The following is a 27,925-nucleotide window of genomic DNA, read 5'->3' as shown; positions in this document are numbered from 1 at the left end:
CTGACACTCTTTCCCGTCCACTAGGGCAAAGCCTCTAAGCCTCCAGGATGGCTTTCCCGTGCCTGTCGCCACCGCTTGCCAGTAGCTGGCCGGGACCCACGACGTGTCCGGCTCGTTCCTGCCCTTGCAGCGATGAGCTAATCGCGGTTGAACAATGTCCTCGAGATCGTGCGGCACGATCATACACGGGCACCTCCCTCGTATCGTATCCCGATTCCATCTGTGTGTGCTGGTCTTGAAAGAGTTTTCGCCGCATCGGCTTTGGCTCACTGCTTAGGCATGATCATCTGCTGGCGATATCAACACATGTCGGGAGACGAAAAGAATGGGACGAGTAGCTAAACTCCCTAAGCGACATGGGTGTGTTTGAGAGTCACCACGCTCTGCATCCCTCGGCCCTTTTCGCCAACAAAGAAGAATCCACCCCACAAGCCGCGATTCCCAGGCACGAGCAAAATGTGACGAGTCAATTTTGCACCAGAGATCACGGCAGCTTCCCCTCCACAGTCGGGGAACGCTCCAGGCATGCAGGAATGACAGCTCTCCCCTGGACTCCGGGACACCATCCCAACCTCACTTAGCCGGGTCATTGCGCTCTTGAAACGAGTCAGAGGCCGCCGGAGAGTCGAGCTGTGAGCTTTACCAAGCAAGCCTAGAGTAGCCTACAAGGTGGAGTGCAGGTGAAAGGGTGGGCACAGCCTCAGGGCGCAACTGATCCGCAAATAAACATGGATTTCGTGGATGCACAATCTCTCATCCCACCACCAGCTTGCACCCGGAGCCCAAATGCGACGCCTCGGTCCTCGCGAAAGGAAAGACTCGACAGCGCGCTGCACAGTGCTTTGCATTTTCATATGCTGAAATGCACGGAGTAGATGACAGGAGTTGGCCAGAATTAACATCTCAAAGCCACCGAGTCTCTTGAATCACCCTCGCCACTTCGAAGAGATTGGCGGTCAAACATGGTGACAAGCACGCGACTGAAGAACATGGACTCAGACATCAACCAACCCAGTCGTCCTGCGAAGTTTGGAACTGCACATGTTGCCGCAAGTCTGGCCTTCACTTCGCGACTTCGACTAGCGCATTGTATTCTTGCCTGCCAGAGCTGACGAACAAAGAACCTTGGGCGTAGGAATGGTCTCAGCCCGATTGCCTTTTGCAAACCTGGGCGACTAGCCTCCTCGTACCGATGGCTGCTTCAAATCACAGCCCTCGGAGCAAGCACAAAGGACTCTTAGCCTCCCTCCAGAACAGGCAATGACATCAATTGGCTTGCAGTGGGGAGATGGGTGGTGGGTGTGCCTCTCCGCTCCGTCACGACGTGCATGTCAAGAGTGGCAGACACGAGAATTGGCTTTGTACATCCCGTAGGAGATCACAGATGCTGTCAGTTACACCAGATTTGTCCGACGGCATCCAGATGGAACTCGGATACTTGGAGCGAATGTCGTCAAAATAGGCTAGAGCAAGACAGAGCTAGCCCCAAGCCGGGGCCCCAGCAGCGACGGCCACAGCGCGTGGACGTGGGCGCGGACGCGGATGGGGCACCTGCCGCGAAGACGGAGAGCCCAGCGTGCGAATGGTTTCGGCCTCCATCACCATACGCTTTGGGCTAACCATCATTAGTCCAAACTCTACTTTCTACTCTTCATTCTCGGACACGGGCTTGGCGACGACTGGCCGAGGCGGGCGATCTGCTACCTGCCACGAGTTCCTTGTACCATTAAAGCAATGGCCGTCATGGTCGCTTCCCCGGCGGCGAAGTGGTCGCTTTGGATGGACATTCGGGGGCTTGTGAGAGGCTAGATATTCAGTCCGCACGATGGAATATCCCAGGGCCTCTCCTCATGATAGCGCGAGACCCTGCATGGACACCGCCGGCTGTGCTGCAGCGACCTATGAGGAATAGAAGCGAGGCTCCAGTTGAGTTGGAGAGACACAAGCCCACACCCTCCTGAGCGGAGCAGACAAAATGCTAACTTGGCTACGAGCACTGAAGATCATGTGAGGCCAGGTTTCCGCGCCAGGCAATCACCATTTCGGTCACTTAGAGCACATCCTCACGGTCAACCATCACGCGGGATCAGAAGCGGGACCAGGATCGGGAACGGCTCCGCGGTGGCACAAATACCATCAACCGTTACCAGTACCGCGACATACCCCCAACTCCATCATTGCACGGGCACGTCGACCAGGGATGTTGATTGCACCGGATGCTTCAGCCGCCTCAATACGGACTCTCCACCGATCTGATCGGCGTCTTTCAGAGACGGAATTCAAATTCCCTCATGTCGCATCCAACCTCTACGAAGGCTTGGTGAAAAACTTGCTCGGCACAAATGGCATTTTGACGACCTCCGCTTTCCTCACGTTTTTGCGCACCTTGACCCCGACCTGTGTGCCCTTTTTGTGGAGACCATTCTTGATGTACCCCATGGCGATATTCTGACCATCCAAGCTTGGACTGGGAGATCCCGAGGTAATCCGCCCAACGACCTCATTGTCGTGTTCGAGATCGACGATTTCGGCGCCTTCGCGTGCGGCCGGGCCCTTTTCGATCAGGAGCCCAACTCGTCGCTCCGACATGCTCTTCGGCGCAGCGAGCTGCTTGTTGATGGTCTCATGGCCGTTGAAGGTGGGGGAGGGGTTATCCCCACGGCGAGATTTGCCGACCAACCAGCCCAAAGCTGCCATTGGTGGTGTGATCTGCTCGTTCAGGTCGTGGCCGTACAGGCACATGCCGGCCTCTAACCGCAGCGAATCTCTCGCCCCGAGCCCCGCCCAGCGGACCTTTGACTGGTCCGCCGTCAATGCCTTTGCGATGTTGGTTGTTAGGTCTGTCGCATCTCCATTCTCAGGGGGGATCGAGATCTCAAAGCCATCTTCGCCGGTGTAGCCCGTACGAGTAATGAGGAGAGACGGCGTATTCATTCCTGACTCGGGTAGTGTGAGTTGAATCCACCGACTAGAGCCAAAGTACAGTGTCTCCAGGCTCGTGTCGAGACCTTCATCCTCCGTGTCGTTGAACACGAGGGCTTGCAAAACGTCCGCGGCCTGAGGGCCTTGGAGTGCCAACAGGGCGTGGTGGTCAAGGACGTGCCAGTTGATCTTTTCCTTTGAGGCGCCCTGGGCTTTCAAAAATTTGCCCATCTGCTCGTCCAGGAATTTCAGATCCTTCTCTCGACAGTTGGCATTCGTGACAAAGTAGAACCCATCCTTCCCGATCCGGGAAATCACCGTGTCGTCCACGATCCCGCCTTGCTCATTCAACAGACACGACAGGGTAGATCGGTGCTTCTCCAGCTCCTTCAGGGCCGCAGGCGTGACAGTCATCAAGAACTCCTCGGCCAACTCGCCGGAGAGTTTATGCTGGACCATGTGAGAGACGTCGAACAGGCTGGCATGTTGGCGAGTCCAGAGGTGGGAATCCTTATGGCTGACGTCTGGGTACTGCAAGGGCATGGAGAAGGACGCGAACGGGACCATTTTTGCATCGAGGGAGACGTGCAGGTCGTACAACGGCGTATGCTTGAGTTCCTGGCTCGACCCGGAAGATGCATGGCGTACCTGGGGCGAAAGACACGATCCTCCCGCCAGCGGAAAGCTCGTTTTAGAGACGGGTATCGCGATCGGTACCAGTTCTGATGTGGAGCGACAGGATGGCCGTTGCTGTAATGGCGAGGACGATGTGATAAGAAAGCTCAGCTGCCTTCGCGAGATCGTCGATGGGCCCTTGCTCGCCCTGCAAGCCGCGGTCAGCAGAGGCCTCGTGCCTTGACGTGCGGGCATCTTGATTGCTGTCGGTCGCTTCGTGTTGTTTGATTATCGCTGCTTCGTTTCCGCCGCGCGATGTGAAGTGACGGGTGACACTCTACTCGCGTTGTCCTTGGCCAATTGCCCAGTTTTCTCCCCGCAAGCTTGTCTCAACACATCACAAGCTCGCTATTGAGGGGTGAGCACAGTTTGACCGCGAACTGAACAATGACTTTCCTTTGACGACGAATCGGTTGATGTGATGTCTGGGTCTCTCCGTCCCTTATCCTGGGTGAAGTTATCATCATCTCGAGAGGCTGGAAAGCCGAAGTGGAGAGGTTTGCGTCTTTCCCCATCTGGGCCTGACCAATCCGATCATCTGACGCCGAGAATCTAGCCTTATTTAGACCTAGCGCTCACAAGAGGTCTTGGCGAAGTTTATCGAACTCGAAACTTTTCTCTCTCACTGCGCCCTCTTCCTTCCCTCTTTCTTTTCCCTTTCTTCACCCGTCTCCGCGCTCGAAGGATCGCATTCAAAGCTCACGCACAGCAGGTGCCCATTCAGCATCTGCATACCCTTCTAGCTTTGGGAGAAAGTCCCCGGACCGCCCTACCTTTCCGCGCCCACGCGCGGTAAAGAACGTCAGGACCTGCCGCGAGGCACCGCCATAAAAGCACCACCACTGCGGTCTACGCCCGCCTCCCGCTCTCTCCTCAGGCCCCTCTGAGCTACGGCCCGCCGACCTCATCGTCGCTTGTATTCCTTTTCCTCCGTGCGGGCGGGTGTTGGCGCCTCAACGCTGACGGGAGATTCATCCTGGAGAAGTGGATGAAGATACGAGTCCGCTCTCCACCACGGGATGTTTTCTCTGTGAAGCCGAGACGCTGGACCCCACCCCACGGGGAAATGTGAAGAGAAGGAGAGGGTACATAAATTGGGCGTGTGCCGTTCTGGCTCGGGGACTCGTCTGAGGAAGCTTACGAGTGATTTTTGGAGGTTGCGCAATTCGTCATATGTTGAAAGTTATGCGATTTCTCTGGCTGGTGCGGCTTCCTCTTAAGAGAGGCCGCTCCGACGCCGAGTAACTCGATGGGGCTTATTCTCGAGGCGCGGAGCACGTTCTCCACACATCTTTTTGAGTCTGTAGCTTATGGCAAAGCGGCGGCTTCGCAAGAAGTTGGCAGATGTCCTGTCGAAGGGACCGGACTCGTTGGGCTGTAGCGTGAGCGTGATTGTCGAGTCAGCACACACAGGGAGTCGCAGAGGTCATCAGGCCCACAACTTGAGAAACGCCTTCCTGCAGCAAAGACAGTGCGGTGGATGACAGACAGGACGCGAAACCGGAGGCGATGGTGGTGAGTGGTTCTCAGATGATGAACTTTCAATCAACATAGAGTCAAGCACTTAGGCCGCCGTGACCTCGAAACGAGCACAGCCGGTCGGTGACGCGAACATGATTGCTTTAGCCCTGATGAGACCACAATGATGCCCCGGGCTACGTTCGTATCATTTGAGCCTGGAAAAGATACAAAGCTGCAGTGGGATTTTTGTACGTTCTTTCTTGGACGCATGTACCTCGGGCATAGTCTCCTACCACATGCTACACTGTTCTGTTAATCCACCGGCATCGGTATGGGCATTGGTCCTGCCGGCCCTTTCTGCCTCTGTTTCGCTTTTTGGCCACCTATATTTGACCGCAGCACATATTGCGCAAGATAAACCACCACGTCCCCGACCAGGGCAATCACCGTCGCACAAGCCGTGCTCCACACGTTGATGCTCACCCCTCCGTACGGACACCGAGGAAACCCCAACAACCACTCCACGTACCACGGGAACCAGCCGCGCGGGTACGTGAACACCGGTGTCTTTGCGTGCCAGAATTGCAGCCCGAAACGTAACCCGCTCGTACAGGTCCATCGAATCGCCGTGGCTTTGGTATCGAAGGAGGCGCGGGCAGAGGATACGGCGGCGGCTGTTATAGACAACAAATCAGCAGAAAACTTCTTGCTTTTCTTTCTCAGGGAACCCTCTAATGCGCAAAACCTCGACCCCATGCCCGCTCAAGCAGAGACTCGTTGTCGTGGGGCATATCGTCATCGTACCTTTCTTGTCATGCTCCTCCAAAGCCTTGTCGTGCTGTCTCCGCAACTTTGCCCATTTGGAGAATTCATCCTGCGCGCTCACGGCGTTCATCTCGCGCTTGAGCCGCACGACTTCCCTGCGCAGGCGGACCTGTTGCTGCATGTCCCTGGACGACTGGAGCGGGAGGCGCGTGTAGATCTGCCATAACTACATTCCCTTGTTATAAGCCGTTTTCCACAGAGCGGGGGATGACGGTGGAGAGGGAGACAAGCAGCCACGCGTACGTACCAGGTCGTTGATGGGTTTTGAACCGATGGTGAGCACGAGGTGGCAGACGAGTTGGATCACGAAGACCGTGATGAGGAGAGAAGGCATGATGGTGATGGCGCGGATTGGCGACCTCGGGGCCACGCAGTCATGAGTAGGGCGACCGTTTGAGGTCGAGATGTCGCAAAATTTCGCAACGCCACACTTGTTACACCACAACGTGGATTGAATGGCATTTCGTGGGGTGAATGAAGCCAGAGTGCGGACAGACTGGAAAATGTCGAGTCAGGGATGACGTAGGCTCATATCTGCTTGACTCGGCACCAATTCGACCGACTCGTCGGCCTCCTGCTTCGATGCTGTAATTATTGCTCTTCTTCGATGTTGCCGAGGATATGAGGACTATGTGGACTATGCACCTTTCCTTTCCACAACAATGCGATTCAATTCCTGAGCAAGTGAAAACCCACCCACTCATCTTGAGGTCCTGGTCCTCCCAAGCGTATTCACGGGCAATGCAACTACGGCAAGGCCTCCAAAACTAGGACAGACGAATGATTGTATTCTTCCTGTCGCCTCTTCAATGGCCCGAACCATGACAGACACTGGGAAACATCCTACAGGGGAAAGGGTCTCCTTACCTTTAAATACCGCTGTGACTCCGATTATCCAATACTTGTCTCTTTCGACGTTGGGTAGAAGTCTGCTATCTTCCCTGTCCAGACGTATCGAAAATGTACTGTCGTATATACCACTATTTTACTGTCCACTCTTACCTGACCGATTCCACCCACCTTACTGACCGACCGACCGACCGGCTGACACCAGGGCCATGGCACCGTGTTCGATCTCTCTGACAGTGCAAAGTTAGATATGCTTACGCCTAGCGGTAGCTGAAGCCGCCTTGGTCAGAAATGGCACCACATCAGTCTCCATTGCTACCTCTACCCAAGGGATAGCGGCACGAGCCGCTTCTCGCTCCTGGCAGCCTTCTGTGCAGCACGATGAGCAGCCTCTCGCTCAGCTTCGTTTCCGAGCAGCCGCTACGCTATCGTACTTAAAACCGGGGAGGCTGGGAAAGGTGCCCTGAGCCGTGGTTATCATGTTGTCGAGATCACTGATGACTTGGTGTTGTTCTTGGTCTGTGGTACGGGCTCGAGGACGTCCGGCGTGGAGGCTAGAATTGGAACTTGAATTAGGAACCTTCACCGAACAGAGCCAGCAGGTGATTTCGTTTCAAGGCTGGATTGGAGTCGTTCGGTGTGTTGGAAAAGCATTGACGTCAAGTCGGGCTTGAGTATGAATTAACACGCATCCAGCATCGAAGGCAGACAACGGATCCTGAGCGCAGGGCCGTGTCTCGTGGCAGTGACAAACATTGCCCTAACGGTCGCGTACAGCGGTCTTGACTACAAGGAAGTTGACAACCAAGACTTGAAGGCTGTGACAAGGGCATGCAGTCGATGCACCTGCCTGGTAGGGCCTCCCAAAGCGCGTAACACCTCAGGTACTCCAGAGAGAAAGGAGAGTTGTTGAGACCCTAAAGCCTTGGCCAGACTTTACTTGTTCTCGAACACTTGAATAGTCGCGTCAACCACAGACCCACCACAGCACTGGCACATAGCGCGGACAGAGAGATATTTTAATTCCATTCATGGAACCGCTACGCAAAGGTCGTCACCCATTCAACACCCGCCAGTACTAGCGAATGATTCCTCAACTGACTTGATAGCCACCAGAGACAATGGTTTATTTTATGCTTTATCGTGCACAATTCCAACTCGGGAATCGCCCCAGAACAAAGGGTCCATTACAGGCACATACGCATGCGTCTGATCATCCTGGTCCAAAATCCCCGGTCGTCAGGATAGGAAGATGGCATAACCCATCCTCCGTCTACTTGTGCAATATCCATCTAGGACTTGACAGTATCCCACCCTACCCAAGTCCGCGGCATGACCCTCCACACCATCACTTCGCCACTCTTCAGATCACCCACCTTGAAGCTCTCCTCTCGCACCTTTGGCTTTTTGCCCTTTTCCAAGTCTCTTCCTTGCTCCCATGCTCTGATTTTCTTTTTCGTCCCGTCCCAGTCGATCACCACGGCGACGTGTTCTGGTTTGCCCACGTCGAGACTGTATTTCTGGTGCAAGCTACCTTTGTGGCCCGAGAATTTGGCGTTGCGGAACGTCACAATGTCACCCGGACGGATCTCGTCGAATTGCTGCGTGGAGGCATTTCCTAGATTCGCGTACACAAGTGCACCGTACGCTCGTGTGCCGACGGGAAGTAGTGCTGTCGTGTGAGGCTTCAGCAGTTCGAGCACAAACCCTCGTGCAGAGCCATCGGCCACAGTGGTCCCGGCAAGGCCACTGGCGACTCTTGCCATCTGTCTCCCGTACTGTTCCGAGGCGGTCTCGAGCTGGTCTCGCCGAGGGGCTGGCGGCGGTCGCTCATGATTCTGCTCGAGTGTGACGTGCATGGGGTCAGCCGATTCATAGCTGGCGTTGATGGTCGTTTGAGAGTAATCCATGTAAAGCACGTAGACGTCCTTGGAGATCGTTGTTCTGCCCCCACGCTTAGTGGAGGAGTTCGCATCCATTTCATATAGAATATCTGGTCTGCCTTGTAATGAAGGTGGCAGCAGGTTGTCCTGGGTCCACCAGAACGAATTTTTCCCAAGGTCAATGTCAGAAGCGATGAAGCCCTGCTCACTGCCCCGCGAATGCTCCATTGAGCGACGAGAAAATGTCCCGGATCTTTTCAGGTCAGCAGGCGGTTCGGCCGAGCCACCGGTCGGAGGTGGAGGAGCCAAGCTGGAGGGTGGAATATATTCAGGTCGCTCCGGTGGCGGCGGCGGAGGGGCCGGCCTCTCCGTAGAAGGTGGTGGAGCATAGGCTGTCTCATCTCCGCCATACATGTCTCCCTCTTCAAGTTCCTCCTTGGGCGACTGCAACGTTGTGGAATAGGGTGCTCTGGCAACGGGTATGGGTGGGGCGTGCATGGGCGCAGAGTAATTATAGTTATGTGGATCATACTCCTCATTTTCAGGAGTCTTGGGCGCAGGTACTGGTGGAGGAGCTGCAAGTGGAGCGTCGACAGACTTCCTTGACTTTGGGGTTGGCACAGACGGTGGCGGAGGTGGTACACCTTGAGGTATACTGACCGGCGGCAAAGGAGGTGCATTTCGAGTAGGCGGGCTCTTTGGTGATTTGACATCATCAGTGAGCATTCCTTCATCCAGACTCGAGTCCCGATTGTGTGCTTTCAAAGCATCCTTGTGCTTCGCGTCAGAGGCGATATCAGTATCGTAATCTCCTTCATATTCGGTGACTTCCTCTTCATCCTCCAAATTGGGCTTGGGAGAATGGACACTGCGGAACGCTCCTGAATCAGTTGTCGAACGGCGACTTGGAGGCGCGCCTGGTGGAGGAGGCGGAGGAGCTCTTGTAACAGGCGAGGCTGGGCTAATCGGTACCGGAGGAGGCATTCGCGACGCCCTTTTCTCGCTGGGAGGATAGATAGCCTCTTCAGCTGTGTCCAGCTTTGGAGGCTCGGGTTGTCTGGTCGGCGGGAGCGGTGGAATAGCTGGAGGGCTAGCTAGACTGTCGGCAGCTTGACGGTCGTCGTCCTCGGCATCCCCTGGTTCCTCACTTTCTTCGTAGCCAGACGTCTCCGGAGCGGCTTCGGGTAATGAGGGCGGTGGTGGAGGGACGGCTCGCGCTATGTGAGTCAGCAATGCCCCGAGGCTCGAGAGGTTTACATACAGGTAGGCGATTGAGGAACGGGCGGAGCTGCCCTTGGCCCAGTAGGTGGAGGTGGGGGTGCGGCTCTGGTATCACGCGGTGGCGGAGGAGGAGCAGCTCGATCTTTGAGACGTTAGTAGACATGTACACGGCGCTCATCTTGGACATACCTTGAGGCACGGGAGGGACAGTTCGATCCGTCGAGCGGCGTTGCAATGTTTGTGGGGAAACATAATCATCAGATTCGCTAGGGACGGCTGGTGCTTGAGGTGTGGGCTGTGCGGTATCGTCGTCGTCCTCAATCGGAGAAGCTGATGGCTCTTCTTGACGTCTGTGTAGCGTCTGGGCCATGCCCGGTAGCGCCATGATTGGAACTGGAGCAGCTCGTTCTTGAGGTTGCTCTTGAGCATAGCTTTCTGTTATCTGCCGGGAGCCTTCCGAGCTCTTTGGTTTTCTGCCTGCACCAGGCAGTCCTGCGCCTCCCGGAGGACCGAACATACCCATCATGCCCATTCCTCCACTCATCTTGGCCATTCTTTCTCTCAGTTCCCTTCTGCGGCGGACGTCCGGGTCTTCTTCCTCTGATTCCTCCTCCTCTTCTTCCTCATCTTCAGCCTTTTGTTCCTGTGGCGCTGGCTTTTGCGGTCCAGCTGCTGGGATGGGTAGATCTGTCCCTTTCGACTTTGGTCGCTCTTCCTCCGTAGAGGTCTCCTGCATATCGTCTTCGTCCGCGGCGCCGGAATCGTCAGCATCATTTGTATCGCTGACGAGCTCTCGAGATGGCTGAGGCTGCGGAGTCCCCAGGCCTGTCGTGCGGCGCGAAGGAGCAGCAGGCTCATGCTCGCTTTCAGCCAGTTCAGTCGATGGCCGGCTCACCGTCTCGTTCGAGTCCAGTCTTGTAAGACCCGGCGCGGGTTGCGGAACCTGTTCACCAGACTCGGCAGTCTCAACTCTCTTCTTGGGTGGTTTCTTGGGCTTCTCCTTCTTTTCAGCATTTCGGGCCGCTTGTTCCAGTTGCTGTTTCTGCAGGAGGGCTATCCTTTCTTTGAGACTTTGTGGTTTGGGTTGGTCGTCAGCGTCGGGCTCGGACGGCGCTGCTGCTTCGATAGGCTCTCTGGATTCGGGCTCATTTACACTAGGGTCTTCCTCGCGCTTGTAGGGCTTTGAGATCGGGGGTTCTCGTGGTGGTGGAACATAAGCGTTCCTGCTGGGTGGAGGTGCGACAAACGGCTTCTTGATAAAGCCAGTGCTGGGGCCTCCTCCTCCCGGCTTGAATGGTGCCACTGGAGCTGCAGCTGGTCTGTTGAACGCAGCAATCCTGTCCTTGAAAGAACTCGAAGTTGGTTTCTCCGCGACTGGAGGGGGAGCCTTCGTCGAAGGAGTGGAAGTCGGTCCAGAGGCAGGCGCAGCGGCAGCAGCTGGCTGGGGCTTTGGAGCTGGCATAGGGGCCTCAGGCTCTGATCTAGCTTGTTCCGATGGCTCCGTTGCAGGTTCCTTCTCATCCGCATGCACAGCTTCCGGAGTGTCTTCCGGCGGAGGCGCTGGTTGAGAAGGTGAAGGCTCAGGGACATTCACTGTTGGCTCTGGAGCAGCAGCGCGCCTCGGGGCACGCACTGGTCGTGAAGGAATTGCCGGCTCATACTTTTCGACGAAATTCCTAGGGAATATGCCCTCGAGCTTCTCTCCACTGGGGCTCACAAATTCCCCAGTGTACCAATCTGCGTCCTCGTCCTCTGTGACTGTGATTATCTGCCCATTGTCGAAACTGAGGTCGTCGGGCTCTTCCGACTTGTATTCGTAAATGGCCTTGACTTTGAAAGGCACCGTAGGCATGTTTGCTCGTGGCGGGGGGCTTAGGCGGCGCGATGGAGCCGAGTTTGTGCAAAGAGTCGAAGCTGCAATGATCTTACTTCCCGCAGACGGTGACGCAGCGCCTGCGCCACGCTTGCCCAACGCTCCGGTGCCAAGGTCAGAATTGACTGACCGTTGAGACTCTTGATCACCTGAACATCGGCCTGACGGTATTGGAGTGGAAGAAAAATGACTAGCTGACGGGTGCGGTCCACGAAGCAGTGAGAGCGTGCTGTGTATGCAACGTGGGGCATTTGGCGCTTTGCTGCAACTACCCGGTAACTTGTCCACTTAGTCTGGTTACTTAATCAGGCCAGGCTGCGTTCGGTGACAAGTTTGAGATATTTGCCGTGATACCGCGTACACTTGTATCAGTCTCTGTGCTCCCTGTCAAGATACCCGAAGGCAACTACCGCGACTCTCACAATATTCCAACGCAAAGGTCTAAGTTCCGCAGAGACTCTTCGTGGCTACGAGCGAGGAAAGACGCACCAGGACTATGGCACAACATGGCCACTGAGAAATCCAAATCAACCGATCAGGATCGCGTTCGTGCCACTGCCTTGCGCCAAGCCAAGGACATCGAAGACAGAAAGAAGTTGCAAACCCGCATAGCCGACCTCATCGTAGAGGCATTTGATCTTCCTTCTAGATCAGATGCTGACCCGGCGCACCCAGACCCGGCAGACGCTTCCTTGTTCAGACACTGCCTGAGCCTGTTTCAAGCATCCGATCTTGATGATCTCATCTATGAGCGAAACGTAGACAACCGATGTGGCTACGCTCTTTGTTCGAGACCTAATCAGAAACTGGCGCATGGCGGCGAGAAGGTGTGGAATCAGAAAGGTGGCAAGGACTTCAAATTGATCAACAGAACTGAGCTGGAAAGGTGGTGCTCAAAGTCTTGCCAGGAGAGGACCTCTTTCGTGCGAGCCCAACTCGGAACTGAGCCAGCGTGGCTTCGTATCATTAGGGCTGTCGACATCAAGCTCCTCGATGAAGTTGACGCTGACAATCTGACCAAGTCTTTCAAGGTAGGTCCGGGAATATGGTAGCCGGCCCATGTCGTTAGGAAAGTAGCTGATCACGTCCAGACCCTAGCGATAGCGAAAGCCGACGACAATGATATGGCCGAGAAGATGCAAGCCCTTGCATTGGAGCGCGGCGAGCTTAATGTCAAATCCGACGACAGTGCTGTTAATGTAATGGAGAGATCAACTGACATAATTCCCGAAGCTCCCACCTTGCGAGGAAGTCAGCGAGGGGGTGTTTTTGAAGGCCACGCACCACGAAAGGTGCATTTCTCGGAAAAGTGACACAGTCTCTCGCGCCGGCCCACACAACACCGAAGTGCTGTTATTGATGAAAATTCAGGAGCCATGTCGAGTGGACACTGGATATTGTTGCAGGGTGGACAAAGATCCCACCGCAGGTTGCAGCCTTGATTCAATATCATCCTGATCTTCTGCCAGTCCATGACGAGCTGATGCCCATCACCGCTCTCGATCCACAAGCAGACAAGAGCAGTCGCATGAGTGGAGAGGATCGGTACGAATCGATAACCGCGCGATCCGATAGAGGGATATTCATGAAGAAGCCAGAGAACAGAAAGGAGCATGGCTTCTGGCATGGACGCTATTGCATGCCATGTTGACCCAGTTGTATCGTGTGTACCTCTTCCATATCTGCGTGTCATCGTCCAAAAGCGAAATATGCTCTTTCAAGAGGTTCCCTCTGGTATTCCCACGCCAACCAGTCGCTCCTTGTGGTGGGCAAAAGGCCCATACTGTTCACCTTGTAGATGCCCAAGCCAAGTAGCAGACACTGCATCACAATGTACAACGCCTTGACGCCGAGCATCTGCGTGCGATTGCCAGGGCTCTCGAACCTTGCGAATTGTGTGTTTGTTTGAGAGATGGCCTGAATAGGGTTTTTGAACCTGTCCCGAGATCAGCCCCCGCCGCCGTGGTGGTAGAAAGGCCGAGCTTACAGCATGAAGACCATCATGATTGAGAATATCTGCAGGGAGTTCCCGGACATGTAGCCCATAATCGCTTGCATGGGCAGTTGTTTGGCGGGGCCGAGTGCGACTTCCCAGGCTTTCTTCAGCTTCAATGTTTCTGTCTCTTCCGGCGTTGGAGGTTTCCGTCCAGTTCCTTGTGATTTCTGTCAATGGTTAGCAGACTGCAACGTTTGTCGCTTGGGCGCAGCGTGCCTGTTTCCCTGTGAGTGCCTTTGAGCTTAAATAGCCCGGGGGATCTGGGATGCTGGCAACATTCTTCGGCTTTGTGGGGACTCCGTTATTCAGGTCGACGACCCATTTTGGAGGTGGAGGGACCATGTTGTTCGATTTGTACAGATCGATGTTTCCAGTATCATAGGAGCAACCGCTACCAGTACAAAATACACGACAGTGCCAGTTGTTGCATGATCGGCCGGAAAATTGTAAGCTCCGAAGCCCTTGGCGTGAGCGGCCTCGTCGAGGCTATTCACAGCCTCCTCCCACTTCATCCACTGTCAGAAGTCTTACTTTGGCCAAGTTTAACTTGAGGAAGGCATTGTTTTAGTTTGGTTAAAGAGAGCATTCTTGCATCTCCCGAAGCAACCGTCCCGTTGTCATGCGGTGACCCGAGACACGATCTGCTGGTTCCCAGAGCACGCTCGCCTATTCAGGAGTGAAATCGGAGTGCCCCGACCTCCACCGGTCGTGAGACGGAACAGCGCCAATGTCGTCCGGCCATGGAGACGCGAAGCTCTTTGCCAGGGTAAGTCATCTCTCTGTTGACCTTTCTACTTTGATGGGATATTCAGAAGTTCTCGTATATGGTTCACGCGGTCTAGACCAGTCGTCTCCCTTCCAGACCACCATCGCCCCTAATGTTGTGCACGACTGTTTTCTCGTTGGAATTCCATGTATGAGATCAATTAGCACAATGAGCTTGCACACGTTGTACCTTTACCAGCCGTCGTGGCTGGCAAACATGGAACACGCGAAATGCATAACACAATCTCTTATATGCTGCAATGACCCTGACCAACGATCACGAACTCTTGGCTTACATGAATGGGCAGGGCAAAGTCGCTGAGCTACGAGCAGAGCTCGCAACTGCGGGCAAGAAGGACAAAAACCACGCAAGCAAGAAGAATGCTCTGAAGAAAATCGTGGCAAACATGACCATGAGCAACAATGACATGGTTGCACTATTTCCAGACATCGTCGCTTGCATGGAAATACCCGTGCTTGAGATCAAGAAGATGTAGGGCCAAGGCTTCTGAAGTCGGTATCAGCTAACATGTATACCAGGTGCTTTCTGTATCTCCAACATTACGCAAGAACAAAGCCAGATGTTGCTCTACGGGCACTGCCAGTTCTGCAAGAGGTATGCCCGTTTTATTCCGTTGCTGACAATTCTGATTTGTCATGGTCAGGACTTGCAAGATCCGAACCCCCTAATACGGGCGCTCGCCTTACGCACGATCTCCTATGTCCATGTTCGAGAATTCGTTGAAGGGACTGTTGCGCCACTGAAAAAGCTAATGGGCGACCAAGACCCCTATGTGCGAAAGACAGCTGCTGTGACTGTAGCGAAGATCTACGATCACGACAAGCGCCTCGTTGAAGGCTCAGACCTCATTGACAGGCTCAACAGAATGTTGAAGGATGAAAATCCCACCGTTGTGGCGAGCGCTCTTTCCGCTCTACAAGACATCTGGGAGCGAAGCGAGAACATCAAGTTGACTATCGATTATGCCAGCGCATCCAAAATTGTGTCAATCATGCCTGACTGCAACGAGTGGTCGCAGACGTACATTCTCGAATCACTAATATCTTACATCCCGCACGATTCAGGAGAAGCTCTTTTGCTGGCAGAAAGGATTTCATCCCGACTCTCACATTCGAACTCAGCCGTGGTGCTCACCTGCATCAGAGTTATCATGTACCTGATGAACTACATCGCCGACCAGAAAAAGGTTGATGAACTCGCACGGAAGCTATCTCCCCCTCTGATCACACTTCTCTCGAAGCCATACGAGATACAGTACCTTGCCCTTCGAAATGCCATACTCATCCTCCAACAGAGGCCGGAGGTTCTCCAAAATGACATCCGGGTCTTCTTCTGCAAATACAACGATCCTATCTATGTTAAGGTCACGAAGCTCGAGTTGATCTTCATGCTCGCAAATAAAAGCAATATCGGCGTCGTCCTCAACGAGTTGCGAGAATATGCGACAGAAATCGATGTTCAATTCGTCCGCAAGGCTGTTCGAGCGATCGGAAAGCTGGCCATCAAGATCGAGCCAGCGGCCCGACAATGCATCGAAAGCTTGCTTGAGCTTGTCAACGCTAAGATTCCTTACATTGTCCAAGAAGCGACCGTGGTCATCAAGAACATTTTTCGCAAATATCCGAACCAGTATGAGTCCGTCATCTCCACCGTCATCGGCCAAATCGATGAGCTCGATGAGCCTGAAGCCAAAGCGGCTATCATCTGGATCATAGGAGAGTATGCGGATCGCATCGATAACGCCGATGCCCTGCTACAAGACTACTTGTCCACCTTTCACGAAGAGCCGGTCGAGGTCCAACTTGCTCTCCTGACAGCAACGGTCAAGCTCTTCCTGCACCGACCGACTAAGGGATCCTCGATCGTCCCGCAGGTGCTAAAATGGTGTACGGAAGAGTCGGACGATCCCGACCTACGTGATCGAGGGTTCATGTACTGGCGCCTGCTCTCCACGGATCCGGCAACGGCCAAGAAAGTGGTCATGGGAACCAAGCCGCCCATCACGGCCGAGAGCGAAAGGTTGGATCCAAACACCCTAGAAGAGCTATGTCTCGGCATCGGCACCCTAGCAACCATCTACTTAAAACCGGTACAACAAGTCTTCCGCTTAGCTCGACCACGTCGCCTTGCGGAGTCGCCTGCTCTTCAACGCAAAAAGGAAGACTTGAATCGCGCAATGACAGGCATGGATCTCACAAATCCTCTATCTCTAAATACTACCGTCATGTCGCCCGGGGGTACCACTGTGCAAACTCATCAGGCGGCAGTCGCAGCTGCAGACGAGTACTTCAAGAACCTCAGCTTGAGTGACAATAGCGCAGGGGACATCCTGATGAGCCCGACAAATGGCGGTGGCTTGGGTAATCCGTACATCGTCAGCCAGAACGCCCCACAGCAGGGTTTCCACACACAGACGAGTGTTGCAAATGACAAGGATCTTCTGTATTAGGAATACGACGAAGACGTGATAGCATAATTAGCGATGGGTGTTTGGCCGCGAGTGGAAAAGTGGCATCTGTAGAAGAACTCCTAGTAGTCCCGTTTCATATGATTTTTGATATCTGGTTAAGCGGCTTATGGCATGTCTTCTCTTCCTGTCCAGAGACTCTCTGTCTGTGCCTTCTGGCGATCGCATAGACTTTGCCCTGATCTTGTACGAGCCTGCTGTGAGCTGAAGGTACATATCTCGAAGGTGTACACAGCATCTCCGCTATGCAGTGACTCGAGTGACTATCGGTAACCTCGGTCAAACTTTATTCCTTCCGAGCTCGGCGGCATTGATATCATAGAACCCATCTGGCTGCCGCTGACTTGTGTTCCGATCAAACCACCCCATGACTTAGTCCAGCGCATTTTCAACTGCCATCCTATATCGCGTACTAGGAGACGCTCTCGCCCCGTCCACCTAAAGGCACCGGACCAGCGCCATTTGCGCAAACGACCATCTCTTAGCAACATAGTATTCGCCTTCCGCACTTCCCAAACGCACCATGTCCTCCTCGGCCGAAGAAGAAGCCACCATCTCGATCCCTAGCCTTGCCTTCGTGGCCGTGCTGGGCTACTTTATATACCGATATTTCTTCTCCTCCAGCACGACTTCCGACTCGTCCTCGACGACGTCCTCCTCAACATCCAGAGGCACGACGCCCGGCATCCGCTTCACCCCCGCGCAAGTAGATCAGATATCGCAGATGTTTCCGCAGCTGAGCAGACGGGACATCATGTGGGATTTGCACCGGAATCGGGGGAGTGTGCAGGCTACGACGGAAAGGGTGTTGATGGGTCGGGGACTGGATCCCGTAAGTTCGACGACCGAGTCGGATAGATTATTCAAGGACGAGATGCTGATATCACTACAGGCACCGCCGTCATTCCAACCACCTCCCTCGTTCATGACTACGTCGTCTGAATCAACGGCAACGACTATTCAAACAACAGTGTCCAAAACCCTTCCTCCCGATTTGATCACGCGATATAATTTACAGACGAAGATCAATTCAAAGGGCAAAGAGAAAGAGGAGGAGTCTCCTCCGCCGGGCTGGGCAAGCAGTAAAGATGCCCGGCAAAAGATGTTGCAGAGGCGGCGCGAAGAGATGATTCTCGCGGCGAGGAGGAAGTTGCAGGAGAAGGGGGCGGATCCCGATGCCGATGCCCCAGTCGTGCCACCATCGTGATATCCCATTTCCTTTAAGCGCTGGCGTCGATCACGGCCCGAGTTGTGTATGAGGGCTCTGGTTCTGCTGGATCCATGTCTGAATTGCATTGCCACGCAATATTCATGCGTTACGGATCTTTTATACTCGGTCAGGTCATGTCATCATCATCGTCGTCATCGTTATATCTCTGGTTGTCCCGCTCTGCTTCTTCGCGTTCCCGGCGCTCCTGTTCTCTACTTGCATCAAGTTTTCGCAACCCATCCACCACCCCAGCCATGAATCCTCTGGACTCGGAGACCTCCATGGCGCCAACCCCGTCCAGCCGGGTGCCTTCCCCGTCGCCGGACAGACGCTCTACCTGTTTTCGCATCTTCGCGAGCCGAACTTCGCGTATGTCCCTCAACAATTGCCGTACTTTGTCTGATTCGGGGATATCATCGCTCGCAGCCTCCAAAAGTATCTCCGACACCTCAAACCAATGATATGGGAGTGCAGTGGGGACAGCGTTCACCGTACAGGACTCTACAAATGGCGGAGTCGTGTAGAATGCCCTTCCTGCGTAATCCGTCTGTCGCTGGGCTGGTATCGATGGCGGGGGAGAAAGTGACTCTATAAAATCCTTGTGTGTCTCGGTTTCGAGGATGTCTTGAAGGCTCTCGACCAAGAGCCAGGGCGGGGGCATGACGTTTGCGCGACGTTGCCGTTTAAGCAGGATGGCGAGCCAGAGGGGAAGGGTAGTTCGTTGGGGCGGGATGAGAGGTCGGGTGGAACCCTATAAGCCAACGAGGCATATGTCAGTCTCTCATGCGGTAATGCGATTGTCTTGCAGAGCAATGTGTGTTCGCACCTCATGTGTTGCAGAGGCCGTGGGAAGGACTTACGCCCAGTAAGTCGAGGCGTTCGAGGCGCTGTCGTGGTATGATGGTCACTTGTTCCATTTCGCAGAGAAAAGCTACTTCGGATGGCAGAAGACCCATGGAGTGAGGGAATGCAGCCATAACGACGGGTAGAGAGGCGGGTGAAGTTTCAGTGCAAGGGAACAGTCGGGGAGCCAGCCAGTGTAGAGAAGAGTGCAGCCTCGCCGCGACGCGCCAAGTCGCGATTTCCTTTGGTTCAGCCTTGTCGGGCCGGTCCAGTTGCTCTCGCTGAATGTGCGGACCCACTGGGCAAGAGCGACTCTAAATCACGACATCGTGGACTCTTCTGTCCTCAGACAATCTCGCCGTTGTCCCTCTGCGAGTCCTAGCCCATGCCTCTCTTTTAACAAGCTGTCTAGGAGACCACGTTTTTCTCGGCCTCCGCCATGTCATATTTTGCTAGCCCAGAATTCCTTCGCGTCCTGCTTCTGGGCTTCATCACTTCGGCCCACATGACATGGCGACGCCTCGTCAATCAGATCGTTCCTGAGCCTTACCTCGACGAGTTCTTCCACGTGCCACAAGCCCAGGCGTATTGGCTCGGGAAGTGGTCACAATGGGATCCCAAGATCACCACACCGCCAGGGCTCTACGTCTTCTCATACGCTGTCAACTCGATACGAGATTTCTTCTCGAAAGAAGGACTCAAACCCTCAATCAACGAATGGAGATTCACTAATGTCCTACTCTTGTACCTATCGCTGGTGGCATTGTACGTTCTGGCAGCTGCTGGGAAGAGAAGTACCCAGCATGAACGCGTTCTTCAGCGGGAGTTCACCATCATCTGCTTTCCTTTGATTTTTTTCTTTTCTGGTATCTACTATACCGACCTGTTCAGCATTTTCACGGTCGTTGTTGCTCAGATATTCTGGTCTGCGGGGACGAATGCAGAAGGACCAAAGAAATTTCTGTACCAGTTCTTGCATCTTGTAACTGGGCTGCTGTCTCTTACCGCGAGGCAGACAAATATCTTCTGGGTGGCTGTGTATCTGGGAGGACTTCAGGTCGTTGAGAGTATCAAATTGAGGGTTGGTGCACATGAGGTCCATGATCCTCCTATATCAGAGTCCTATTTCGAAGGTTCGCATGGCCCAAATCTCCTGTCTCCAGTCCAACCGTCTTCTATTTTCTCTTAGTCGCTTTCTGACGATTGTATCAGACTTCCCTATTACCAGCATTTCTCTGTCCCAGGCTGCCGTGCCTATGCTCCCACAACTCCTCCTTGACCTGTGGCCGCAACTGTCCCTCCTCGTCTCGTTTGCCGGATTTGTGGTCTGGAATGCAGGCGTCGTTCTCGGTGATAAGGATAACCACATTGCCACCATCCATCTCCCACAATTGCTCTACATATGGCCAGCCATTGTCTTCTTCTCTTGGCCTGTCCTGCTACCTTTACTCACCGACTTGTCAGCCTTCCGAAAACGACTGCCGAGATGGACTACAACAATCACATTCATCGCAATCATGCTTGCCGTTGTCAATCTCAACACTATCATCCACCCATTCACCCTAGCTGACAATCGACACTACACGTTCTACGTCTTTGCCATCTTGAGGAAACATTGGCTTCTCAAGTATGCCGCCGTGCCGATCTACTTTGTGTGCGCCTTCCTGGTGCTCATAGCCCTAGGTGGGTCCCCAGACATCACATTGGGCGCACGAAAGGGCATTCGCATCCTGCATGGCGACGACACCGTATGCGTGAGTTTCACGATCGTCTGGCTCATCTCGACATCTTTGTCCCTTGTCGCCGCCCCGCTGGTTGAACCTCGATATTTCCTCATCCCTTGGCTTACCTGGAGACTTGCCGTGCCTGATTACATACCCCTCTCAGAGGAGAAACGGAGGAGAGCAACATTGGAGAAGAAGGCAGTGGCTAGCGATCGCTCGCCCACTCCTGGTCCATCGATGTTACAATCAGTTTTGCGGTCTGCAGCTGCGTTTTCTGAGTGGGTGGAGCTGTGCTGGTACTTGTTGGTCAATTTGGTGACATGCTACGTGTTCTTATACAGAGGGTTTGAGTGGGCTCAAGAACCCGGCAACGTCCAAAGATTCATGTGGTGACTCCAGCGCTGCAAGCTGTACCAAGGGCACCTAAGTTACGGTTTTCGGAGCATACCCTAACAAGCAGGAGATATTGCACATATAATGTCCTGCAAATCAATATCCCCTGCACAGCCTTCCATGGGCATTTCATTGACTCCCCTCGCTCAGGCCGCTGGCCCTCTACACTGCAACAACGCTGCCCAGCCTCATAACGGCCCGGACCTCGTCATCGATGGTCGGGCCATGATATTCCTCCCGTCCTCGCACCCAATACCATATAATACTGAAGATGACGACCCCGCTCGTGACTACCACGGAGTAGTTCATCGTGCTTGCGTCCACGGGCGTGACGGGCGGCCAGACGGACCAGAAGATCACAAAAATCATGTACACGCAGGCGTAGGCGTTGTTCAGCGTGCCGAGCAGGCCGGGCAGGTGGAAGGGGCCCCACTGCAGTGGAGCTTGGGCGATCAGGCTGGGCCGACGGTTCTGGGTCTCGGTCTCGAATCTTGGTAGGTTGCTGGAGCTGGTGGTCTGTACCTGTGAAGGATCGGTGTCTGAATGCGGCTGTTTCTTCTCCCCGTAAAGTTCAGTGCCGCCGGCGGCTGACGGAGTGATTTTCTCGATGGGGTCGGAATGGCTGTTGCTGCTTTCCATGCCGGTGTCATCGTCGACAGGCAAGCCAGGTGTCTCCTTCCTGTGTGGCTCGATGTGTCCTTTGACTCGGTGCCACAATAGAAACGCCGCGGGCAGGAAATACGAGCAGTAAAAACCGGTGATCGTTAGGGAAATCACATCGTTGAACGCCGTCGTGCTGCCGATATAGATCAATGTAAGCAAGGCGGCTAATGTGGTGACGACGGCGACGCCGATGACAGGAACTCTTCGGACACGCGAGACGTAGGCAATCGTGCTGCTGAAGGGCGTGCCCCTGTCGCGGGCGAATGACCAGGTCATTCGGGATGCGGTGGTGATTATACCGGTGGCGCAGGCCCACGTGAGGATCAGGACGATGGCCACCATGACGGTCGCCCCAGAGGTGGAGTTCACGCTGTCTGCTCGTGTCGCGCAAATTAGTGATCTAAATGTCACATGCAAGGATTGAGGGGCGTTTCGCCTCAGGGAAACAACGTACTATAGAAAATCTGAATAAATGGGTATCCTGTGGCGGTCTCGAGCACGGAATCAACGTCTCCAAGACAGAACAGAACTGTCAACATCATGACAAACCCGACGAGGCCGTTGATGCACATGCTTGCGATGATGGCGCGGGGGATATTGAGTGCGGAATTCTCGACCTCTTCGGCCATGTGCACGGAGGCATCGGCGCCGACAAAGGTTGCCACATTACCGAGGAATCCCACGCAGTAGGAGAGACCTTGCGTGGGCCAGCCGCCTTCGTTCAGCGACGTGGTGAAGACGAAGTGCGCGGAGTTATGTGGTGCCGTGGCCCACAACGTTGCCAGGATGGCAATGAATCCGGCTATGTGGAAGACGATGATGAAGATCTCAACCTTGGGCAGTGCTCCCGGGATAACCACGTTGATGAAGATGGCAACCGCAATGACCAGCCATGCCAAAAGCGTGCCGTGCCAGCGTTCGGCATGGTAGCTGTTCTCGTTGTCCAGAATGATGGCGCCCTGGATCATCGTACCCGCGAAGATGGTCTCCGTTGCGACAGTGGCGATCCAGGCTAGAGATGTCAGCCAGCCGATGATATAGCTACTGAAAACCTTCCACCGTGGTGGAGCAAGCATGTACACCCAGTAGTACTGGCCGCCGGCGATTGGTGCCATGGACGCGAGTTCCGAGATGACGGTATACACTGATAGAGTACTGGACCAGGCAATGATGAAGCCATAGACAAGGGCTGCTGGTCCGCCGTTGTCGAAGCCCTGGCTGAATAGAGCAAGTACTGTTTCCCAGGTGATGAGTTCGCAAACGGCGAAACCGAAGAGGGACCAGAACCCGAATCGTCGCTTGAGCACTTGCTTCTTGCCAAGTAAAGCTAAGGCGCGGCTGTCGTTGTCTTCCTTGACAGACGGCATCGTAGCTTGGTGCTAAACAGACCAAATAGAAGCCACGCCGCTGTGCTCGTATGGTGGATGAGCAGTGCGCGAGCTTTTCGAGACTGGCGAAGGCTGAAGCTGGGTATATAGCTCGTTAATGCTTGCTTCTAGCCTCAAATGCTTACTCGAGATTCCGGCACTTTTCCGAGGCGGGAACTTCTTTCTGCTCCGAGCGATGGGACATATGATTCTCAGGGCTGCCGGTGCGAGCGATAGTGAAGATAAGAGGTTGTTGAGGTGAGTGGCTGGAGTAAGCCCGAGGTCACGCAGGGGTGGAACTTGCAGAAATCGATCTTTGCTAGAACCTTTCCTGATATGGGAAACTTTGGGCCTCTGCGATGGATCGGACCATGAGGTAGCCGTTATCCCGAACGAGGCATCCCGCCAATAATGCACCAGCAAGTCGCGGCCACAAACCGCGTTCTTGTTACAGCTTGCTCTTTTGGAGGCTTTGAAGAGAGGGGAAAAAGAGGCACGAGTCGAGTAACAGGGCATGGTGGACCTTCAGCACCCAATCCAAGGACGCCTAGAAGCTTTTGCCGAGGCAGCTGATGCAGCGCCTCCCGACCGTCCCACGAGTGTGACTTGCTGGTGCGGGCCCTTGAAAAGCTTACTTCGGGGCTTGCTTGTAGCTTGTCGTCGATAGTGAAAACTTTCTTCCTCTTTGCACGCGACAAAACGCAACAAGAGTCTGTGTGAGACAGCCATCGAAGTCGCTGTAGATGAGTGTGATGCCAGCACTGCTCCGTCTGTGTTGAGAGCAAGGTGTTTCGAAACTCATACTGGCAATGATGCTAACGCCGAAAATTGCGACTCCTAGGTGATGTGGCGTCTGTCATGGAGGTGACCGACGGGCCTATCGACATTTCGGTAAAGGTCCTAGGACCAGACGATTGAACAGGAACTCGGAGTAGGCCACAGAAGACAGTCGCATATCCTGGATCAGCAGTGCCAAATATGGTTCTTGGAGTCTCCCCAGCAGCTTGTGCAGACATTGCCTCGTCTAGGGAGAAGAGCATTGACCTGTTCTTGCGGCTATTCAAAAAGCTCTCGGTGTGGAAATCCTCACACTCGATTAGTTCCTCGCTCATGATCCAGGTCATAATCGTGGTGGCCGCTTGAAGTGTGAATTAGCCCCAGGGCATAGTCTTCATTTGGGTTCTTGTGGGCGGTCCCGCTTCGACAAGAGGTCAGGGCTCTTGTCGGCCAAAACAAAGCAATGGCTGGTGAGAGACGCAAATGCTCGCCTGACAAGGTGATTACATACTGGGTCAACTTTCGTCACAGACACTCACAGGATGGTTGTTCGGCTCGAATGCACATGGTGTCTATTCAGGGAGGTGCATCATCGTTGGTATTCGACGATGCGAAATGGGCAGACAGACTGTGAGGCGGCTCAGTTCACATGGGCATCGCAGCTTATCACGCGAGGATTGAATCGCGAAGTCTTCGGGGATGTGGACGCGTGTTCTCGAATCTGCCTCGAGCTCGAGATCTTCGGGGTAAAGTTTACCACATTACAATGAAGGAGAGCCTGTACTCTGGGTGGCCAAGCCTAATTACAGGACACGATAGTTAAAGGGGGGCACCTTCCACGTGCAAAGGTGCTTTACCCGGGCGCCATGTGCGCCGAGATGCGTGCCCCTCCACCAAGCCGAGCTCGCCGAGAACGGCCTTTCCCGTTATGGCCGGTGGCGTTAGATCTAGCCCTGTCTACCCCGAAATTGGCATCAGCTGTCAGGTCTCGACTCTGCAATTTTCTGCGTACAGGAGTCAAGCCATCTGCACCTTTCAGCTCGGCGAGTCCGTGGAGACGGCGCCACGATGAGTACAAGGCAAGATAAAGACAGTGGCCTGCTGCCGTCGAAGGCTGTTCCGCTACAACGCCGAGAGCTCGTGCCGTTGCCCCCCTAAGATGTCTGCTAATGCTGTCGAGATTCCAGCACCACAACCGGCTTTCAACGTTCGCGAAGAGAAGGTGGCTCATGAGAGCCTTCAAGAGGAAGAAAAATGGCCAAGACTCAATAGGTTTCTGCGCTTCGCCGACGAGTATTGGCTTCTGGAATGGTTTGGCATCTTTCTTGCCTTTGGTTCCATTGCCGGCATCGCGGCACTGCTAGGTTCGTCTATGCCTTTTCATTCTGGGCACACTTCAACGGGCTCAGTGAATCAATGCTTATCGTTGTCTCGTCTTTAGGATGGCGCGACGGCCGGCCGAGTCCCAACTGGCACTGGAAAGTTGGGAGAGGCCACCACACAAAGGAGGTTTCTATCACGATCAACACAATCATATCCATATTCTCCACTGCCTTTAAGTCAGGCTTGCTTATTCCCGTCGGTGCCTGTCTTGGACAGCTGAAATGGATCTGGTTCCAAGGTGGCCGCCCCTTGTCTCACTTCGCTGCCTTTGACTCGGCTGCTCGTGGGCCCCTTGGCTCGGTGGTACTTCTATGGACTCTGCGAGGGAGACGCCTTGCATGCTTGGGAGCTGTCATCGTCATTGCATCACTGGCTATTGACTTTGCACTGCAAGCCTTGGTCGTTTACCCACTTCGACCTGTCGATATCGGCATAATGGCAACTGTGCCGCGCGCCAACAATTACGGGCCTCTTATGCAGCCGGGCGATGGACTCGAGCCCTCGATGTATGGAGCGATTTTCGGAGGCGTGTACAATTGGAAAGCCAACTATCGAGTGCAGCCCTTCTGCACCACAGGCAATTGCACCTTCTCTGAAAGCTATACAAGTCTCGCAGTCTGCAGCAGTTGCCACGATGTCACCAACGAGCTCCGGAAAACGTGCGCCACCCAAAATTTCACTCATACCTCGTGTGTCGATGATGACGTAGAGTGCGAGGACGTGCCCACAATGGTCGAGCACACCTATTGCAACTATACTCTTCCTAACGGACTCGAGATGAGTGGTCTCCCGTCAGCCAACTGGTCCTGGGCTGAGATAGGCGGAAATCTCGACAAGTCTGTGAACTTTGGTCGCCGAGGCATTCTATCGGTCTTCTCCACAATACACGCATCACGCGACACTGGCACTTCGGACGCAACGATCTGGCCTGGTAGTATCCAGGCCACGGAATGTGGCCTTTACTACTGTGTTCAGAAACACACCATAAACATTGTCAACGGCTCGATGACAGAGAGGCTTGTCGATACGTACGATGCCAATCCTACCGACTACGACGAAAATCCCGGAGAAACAGTCGTCTTCCATCCTCCACGATCTTGGACCAATGTTAGCGATGCTGCGTTCCTTGATCCATACGACAACACGCCCGTCGCCAATGTTTATAGAGCCGGCGGTTTGACTGACATTCGCGAAGCCTTCCATGACATTTGGAATGGATCGAAAAGAGTTATCAACGGTTTGACGGCTCCATCTACCACTGCCCTAGCAGATATGACGTGGACTTGGGAACTGGACGAATTCAGCAACTGGACACATGCGATTGCATCGTCCATGAACCTCAATATCCGCACCAATGAAGCAGTCTGGGACTTCAATCCCTTTCCCACGGCGAATGGTACCACCTACCAGGACCAGCCATTTATATCAATCCGATGGCCATGGATCACGTTGCCTGCAGTGCTTGCGGTACTTGCACTCATCCTGCTTCTCTCGACGATCCATCTGTCTGCGAAGAAGGGGGCTCTTCCCTGGAAGGGCAACAGTCTAGCCCATTTCTTCCATCCGTTGACGAGTGGCGGTCGACACGCCATCGCCGAGGCACAAACTCCTAGGCAGATGCAAAGCATGGCGGAACGTTTTCCTGTTCGCGTCCAGAAGACAGAAAGCGGGTTTAGACTCGTGGAGCATGGCACTCCGACAGAGATGTTGCAGCCATCGAACCCCTTTACACCGCAAACGCCCACCTCGAGAGAATCCCAGCAGATGTTTGGCCCCGGTTCTGACATGAGGAATAGGAAGGGCGGTAATGCTTGTTAAATGATATTGAATAACTTTGCAAAGTGTTAATAAGGGACCTTCAACTTTCAACATTCTAAGCTCTAGGCCTGTGCTCAGGCCACATTCCAGTCTTCCGTATCTAATCGCGCCTAGTGTGCTTTCCTGCAGAGCCCAAAATACATGGTCAGTGCCCTTGTTCTCTTTCTTGTCTCTCTCTCCCATTGTGATCATCCCGCTTTCAGACCTTTGTGCGTCAGCAAGCCGCAGGCGATGAGAAGAACCTGCTATGGCTGCTCCCAGTCTTGCCAATGGTGGCTTCTTTGTCCTTCGCTATTGAGGCTCTCTTCCGGACAGATTTGCAAATTACCATGCTGGATGCCTCCTGCTTGACGCTTCACCCATTGTCCGCTCGGCCGGAACATGGTGCTTATATCCCGTGCTGCGTCTGGAAGCTTCGAGTCGAGAACTACCTTTCGCTGGAGCCAGGCCAGTTCACAGCACTCCTCAAAGGATCTTCAGTGTCCAGACTACAATATGAGAACCATAACAGTCATCAGCATTCTGTGGCTTTTCGCCTCCCTTGTCGCTGCCAAAAAAGCAAGTTTCCCACTACCGATATGCGCGAAGGATAACAACCTCTGCGATACCATGAACGGGGCATGGTGCGTAAACAGAAACGGCGGAGACTGGTGCTGCGATGATGGAACTGGTACGTCTTCCTCAGCCTGTGTTTCTCTGCATACCACGCAAATTGTCCAGCAAGCTGACCACGGATGAAACTGCAAACAGGAAGTTGTGGCAAGGGCTTCCAATGCGGCACTGGCCCA

The 27,925-nt window shown here is 54.1% G+C and overlaps 11 protein-coding genes across 11 annotated transcripts; 5 read left to right on the top strand and 6 right to left on the bottom strand.

The window, feature by feature from the left end:
* Positions 1-2,307: 2,307 nt before the first annotated feature.
* Positions 2,308-3,489, bottom strand: A1O7_05524 (glycine cleavage system T protein; the record flags this gene model as incomplete). Its single annotated transcript, XM_007759533.1, has 1 exon — positions 2,308-3,489. The coding sequence occupies one exon, from the start codon at positions 3,487-3,489 to the stop codon at positions 2,308-2,310; it is 1,182 nt and encodes a 393-aa protein (XP_007757723.1).
* Positions 3,490-5,370: 1,881 nt separating this feature from the next.
* On the bottom strand, positions 5,371-6,217 carry A1O7_05523 (uncharacterized protein; the record flags this gene model as incomplete). The annotated part of the gene is made up of 3 exons (XM_007759532.1): positions 5,371-5,732; positions 5,863-6,049; positions 6,131-6,217. 3 exons carry the CDS (start codon positions 6,215-6,217, stop codon positions 5,371-5,373), a joined length of 636 nt encoding a protein of 211 aa, XP_007757722.1.
* Positions 6,218-8,024: 1,807 nt separating this feature from the next.
* On the bottom strand, positions 8,025-11,688 carry A1O7_05522 (uncharacterized protein; the record flags this gene model as incomplete). The annotated part of the gene is made up of 3 exons (XM_007759531.1): positions 8,025-9,832; positions 9,877-9,978; positions 10,026-11,688. 3 exons carry the CDS (start codon positions 11,686-11,688, stop codon positions 8,025-8,027), a joined length of 3,573 nt encoding a protein of 1,190 aa, XP_007757721.1.
* Positions 11,689-12,215: 527 nt separating this feature from the next.
* Positions 12,216-13,022, top strand: A1O7_05521 (uncharacterized protein; the record flags this gene model as incomplete). Its single annotated transcript, XM_007759530.1, has 2 exons — positions 12,216-12,740; positions 12,801-13,022. 2 exons carry the CDS (start codon positions 12,216-12,218, stop codon positions 13,020-13,022), a joined length of 747 nt encoding a protein of 248 aa, XP_007757720.1.
* Positions 13,023-13,398: 376 nt separating this feature from the next.
* Positions 13,399-14,047, bottom strand: A1O7_05520 (uncharacterized protein; the record flags this gene model as incomplete). The annotated part of the gene is made up of 3 exons (XM_007759529.1): positions 13,399-13,645; positions 13,697-13,830; positions 13,892-14,047. The coding sequence occupies 3 exons, from the start codon at positions 14,045-14,047 to the stop codon at positions 13,399-13,401; spliced, it is 537 nt and encodes a 178-aa protein (XP_007757719.1).
* Positions 14,048-14,730: 683 nt separating this feature from the next.
* On the top strand, positions 14,731-16,941 carry A1O7_05519 (uncharacterized protein; the record flags this gene model as incomplete). The annotated part of the gene is made up of 3 exons (XM_007759528.1): positions 14,731-14,963; positions 15,011-15,086; positions 15,136-16,941. The coding sequence occupies 3 exons, from the start codon at positions 14,731-14,733 to the stop codon at positions 16,939-16,941; spliced, it is 2,115 nt and encodes a 704-aa protein (XP_007757718.1).
* Positions 16,942-17,482: 541 nt separating this feature from the next.
* On the top strand, positions 17,483-18,166 carry A1O7_05518 (uncharacterized protein; the record flags this gene model as incomplete). Its single annotated transcript, XM_007759527.1, has 2 exons — positions 17,483-17,791; positions 17,852-18,166. The coding sequence occupies 2 exons, from the start codon at positions 17,483-17,485 to the stop codon at positions 18,164-18,166; spliced, it is 624 nt and encodes a 207-aa protein (XP_007757717.1).
* A 130-nt stretch (positions 18,167-18,296) lies between these two features.
* Positions 18,297-19,086, bottom strand: A1O7_05517 (GINS complex subunit 2; the record flags this gene model as incomplete). The annotated part of the gene is made up of 2 exons (XM_007759526.1): positions 18,297-18,920; positions 19,030-19,086. 2 exons carry the CDS (start codon positions 19,084-19,086, stop codon positions 18,297-18,299), a joined length of 681 nt encoding a protein of 226 aa, XP_007757716.1.
* Positions 19,087-19,451: 365 nt separating this feature from the next.
* On the top strand, positions 19,452-21,129 carry A1O7_05516 (uncharacterized protein; the record flags this gene model as incomplete). Its single annotated transcript, XM_007759525.1, has 2 exons — positions 19,452-20,145; positions 20,225-21,129. The coding sequence occupies 2 exons, from the start codon at positions 19,452-19,454 to the stop codon at positions 21,127-21,129; spliced, it is 1,599 nt and encodes a 532-aa protein (XP_007757715.1).
* Positions 21,130-21,291: 162 nt separating this feature from the next.
* Positions 21,292-23,159, bottom strand: A1O7_05515 (uncharacterized protein; the record flags this gene model as incomplete). The annotated part of the gene is made up of 2 exons (XM_007759524.1): positions 21,292-22,166; positions 22,247-23,159. 2 exons carry the CDS (start codon positions 23,157-23,159, stop codon positions 21,292-21,294), a joined length of 1,788 nt encoding a protein of 595 aa, XP_007757714.1.
* Positions 23,160-25,095: 1,936 nt separating this feature from the next.
* A1O7_05514 (uncharacterized protein) lies at positions 25,096-27,137 on the top strand (the record flags this gene model as incomplete). The annotated part of the gene is made up of 2 exons (XM_007759523.1): positions 25,096-25,300; positions 25,378-27,137. The coding sequence occupies 2 exons, from the start codon at positions 25,096-25,098 to the stop codon at positions 27,135-27,137; spliced, it is 1,965 nt and encodes a 654-aa protein (XP_007757713.1).
* Between the last annotated feature and the right edge of the window lie 788 nt (positions 27,138-27,925).

Source organism: Cladophialophora yegresii (genome assembly GCF_000585515.1).
Source record: "Cladophialophora yegresii CBS 114405 chromosome Unknown aczIN-supercont1.4, whole genome shotgun sequence".
Taxonomy (NCBI): Eukaryota; Fungi; Ascomycota; class Eurotiomycetes; order Chaetothyriales; family Herpotrichiellaceae; genus Cladophialophora; species Cladophialophora yegresii.
This window is presented reverse-complemented; position numbering and strand designations above follow the sequence as displayed.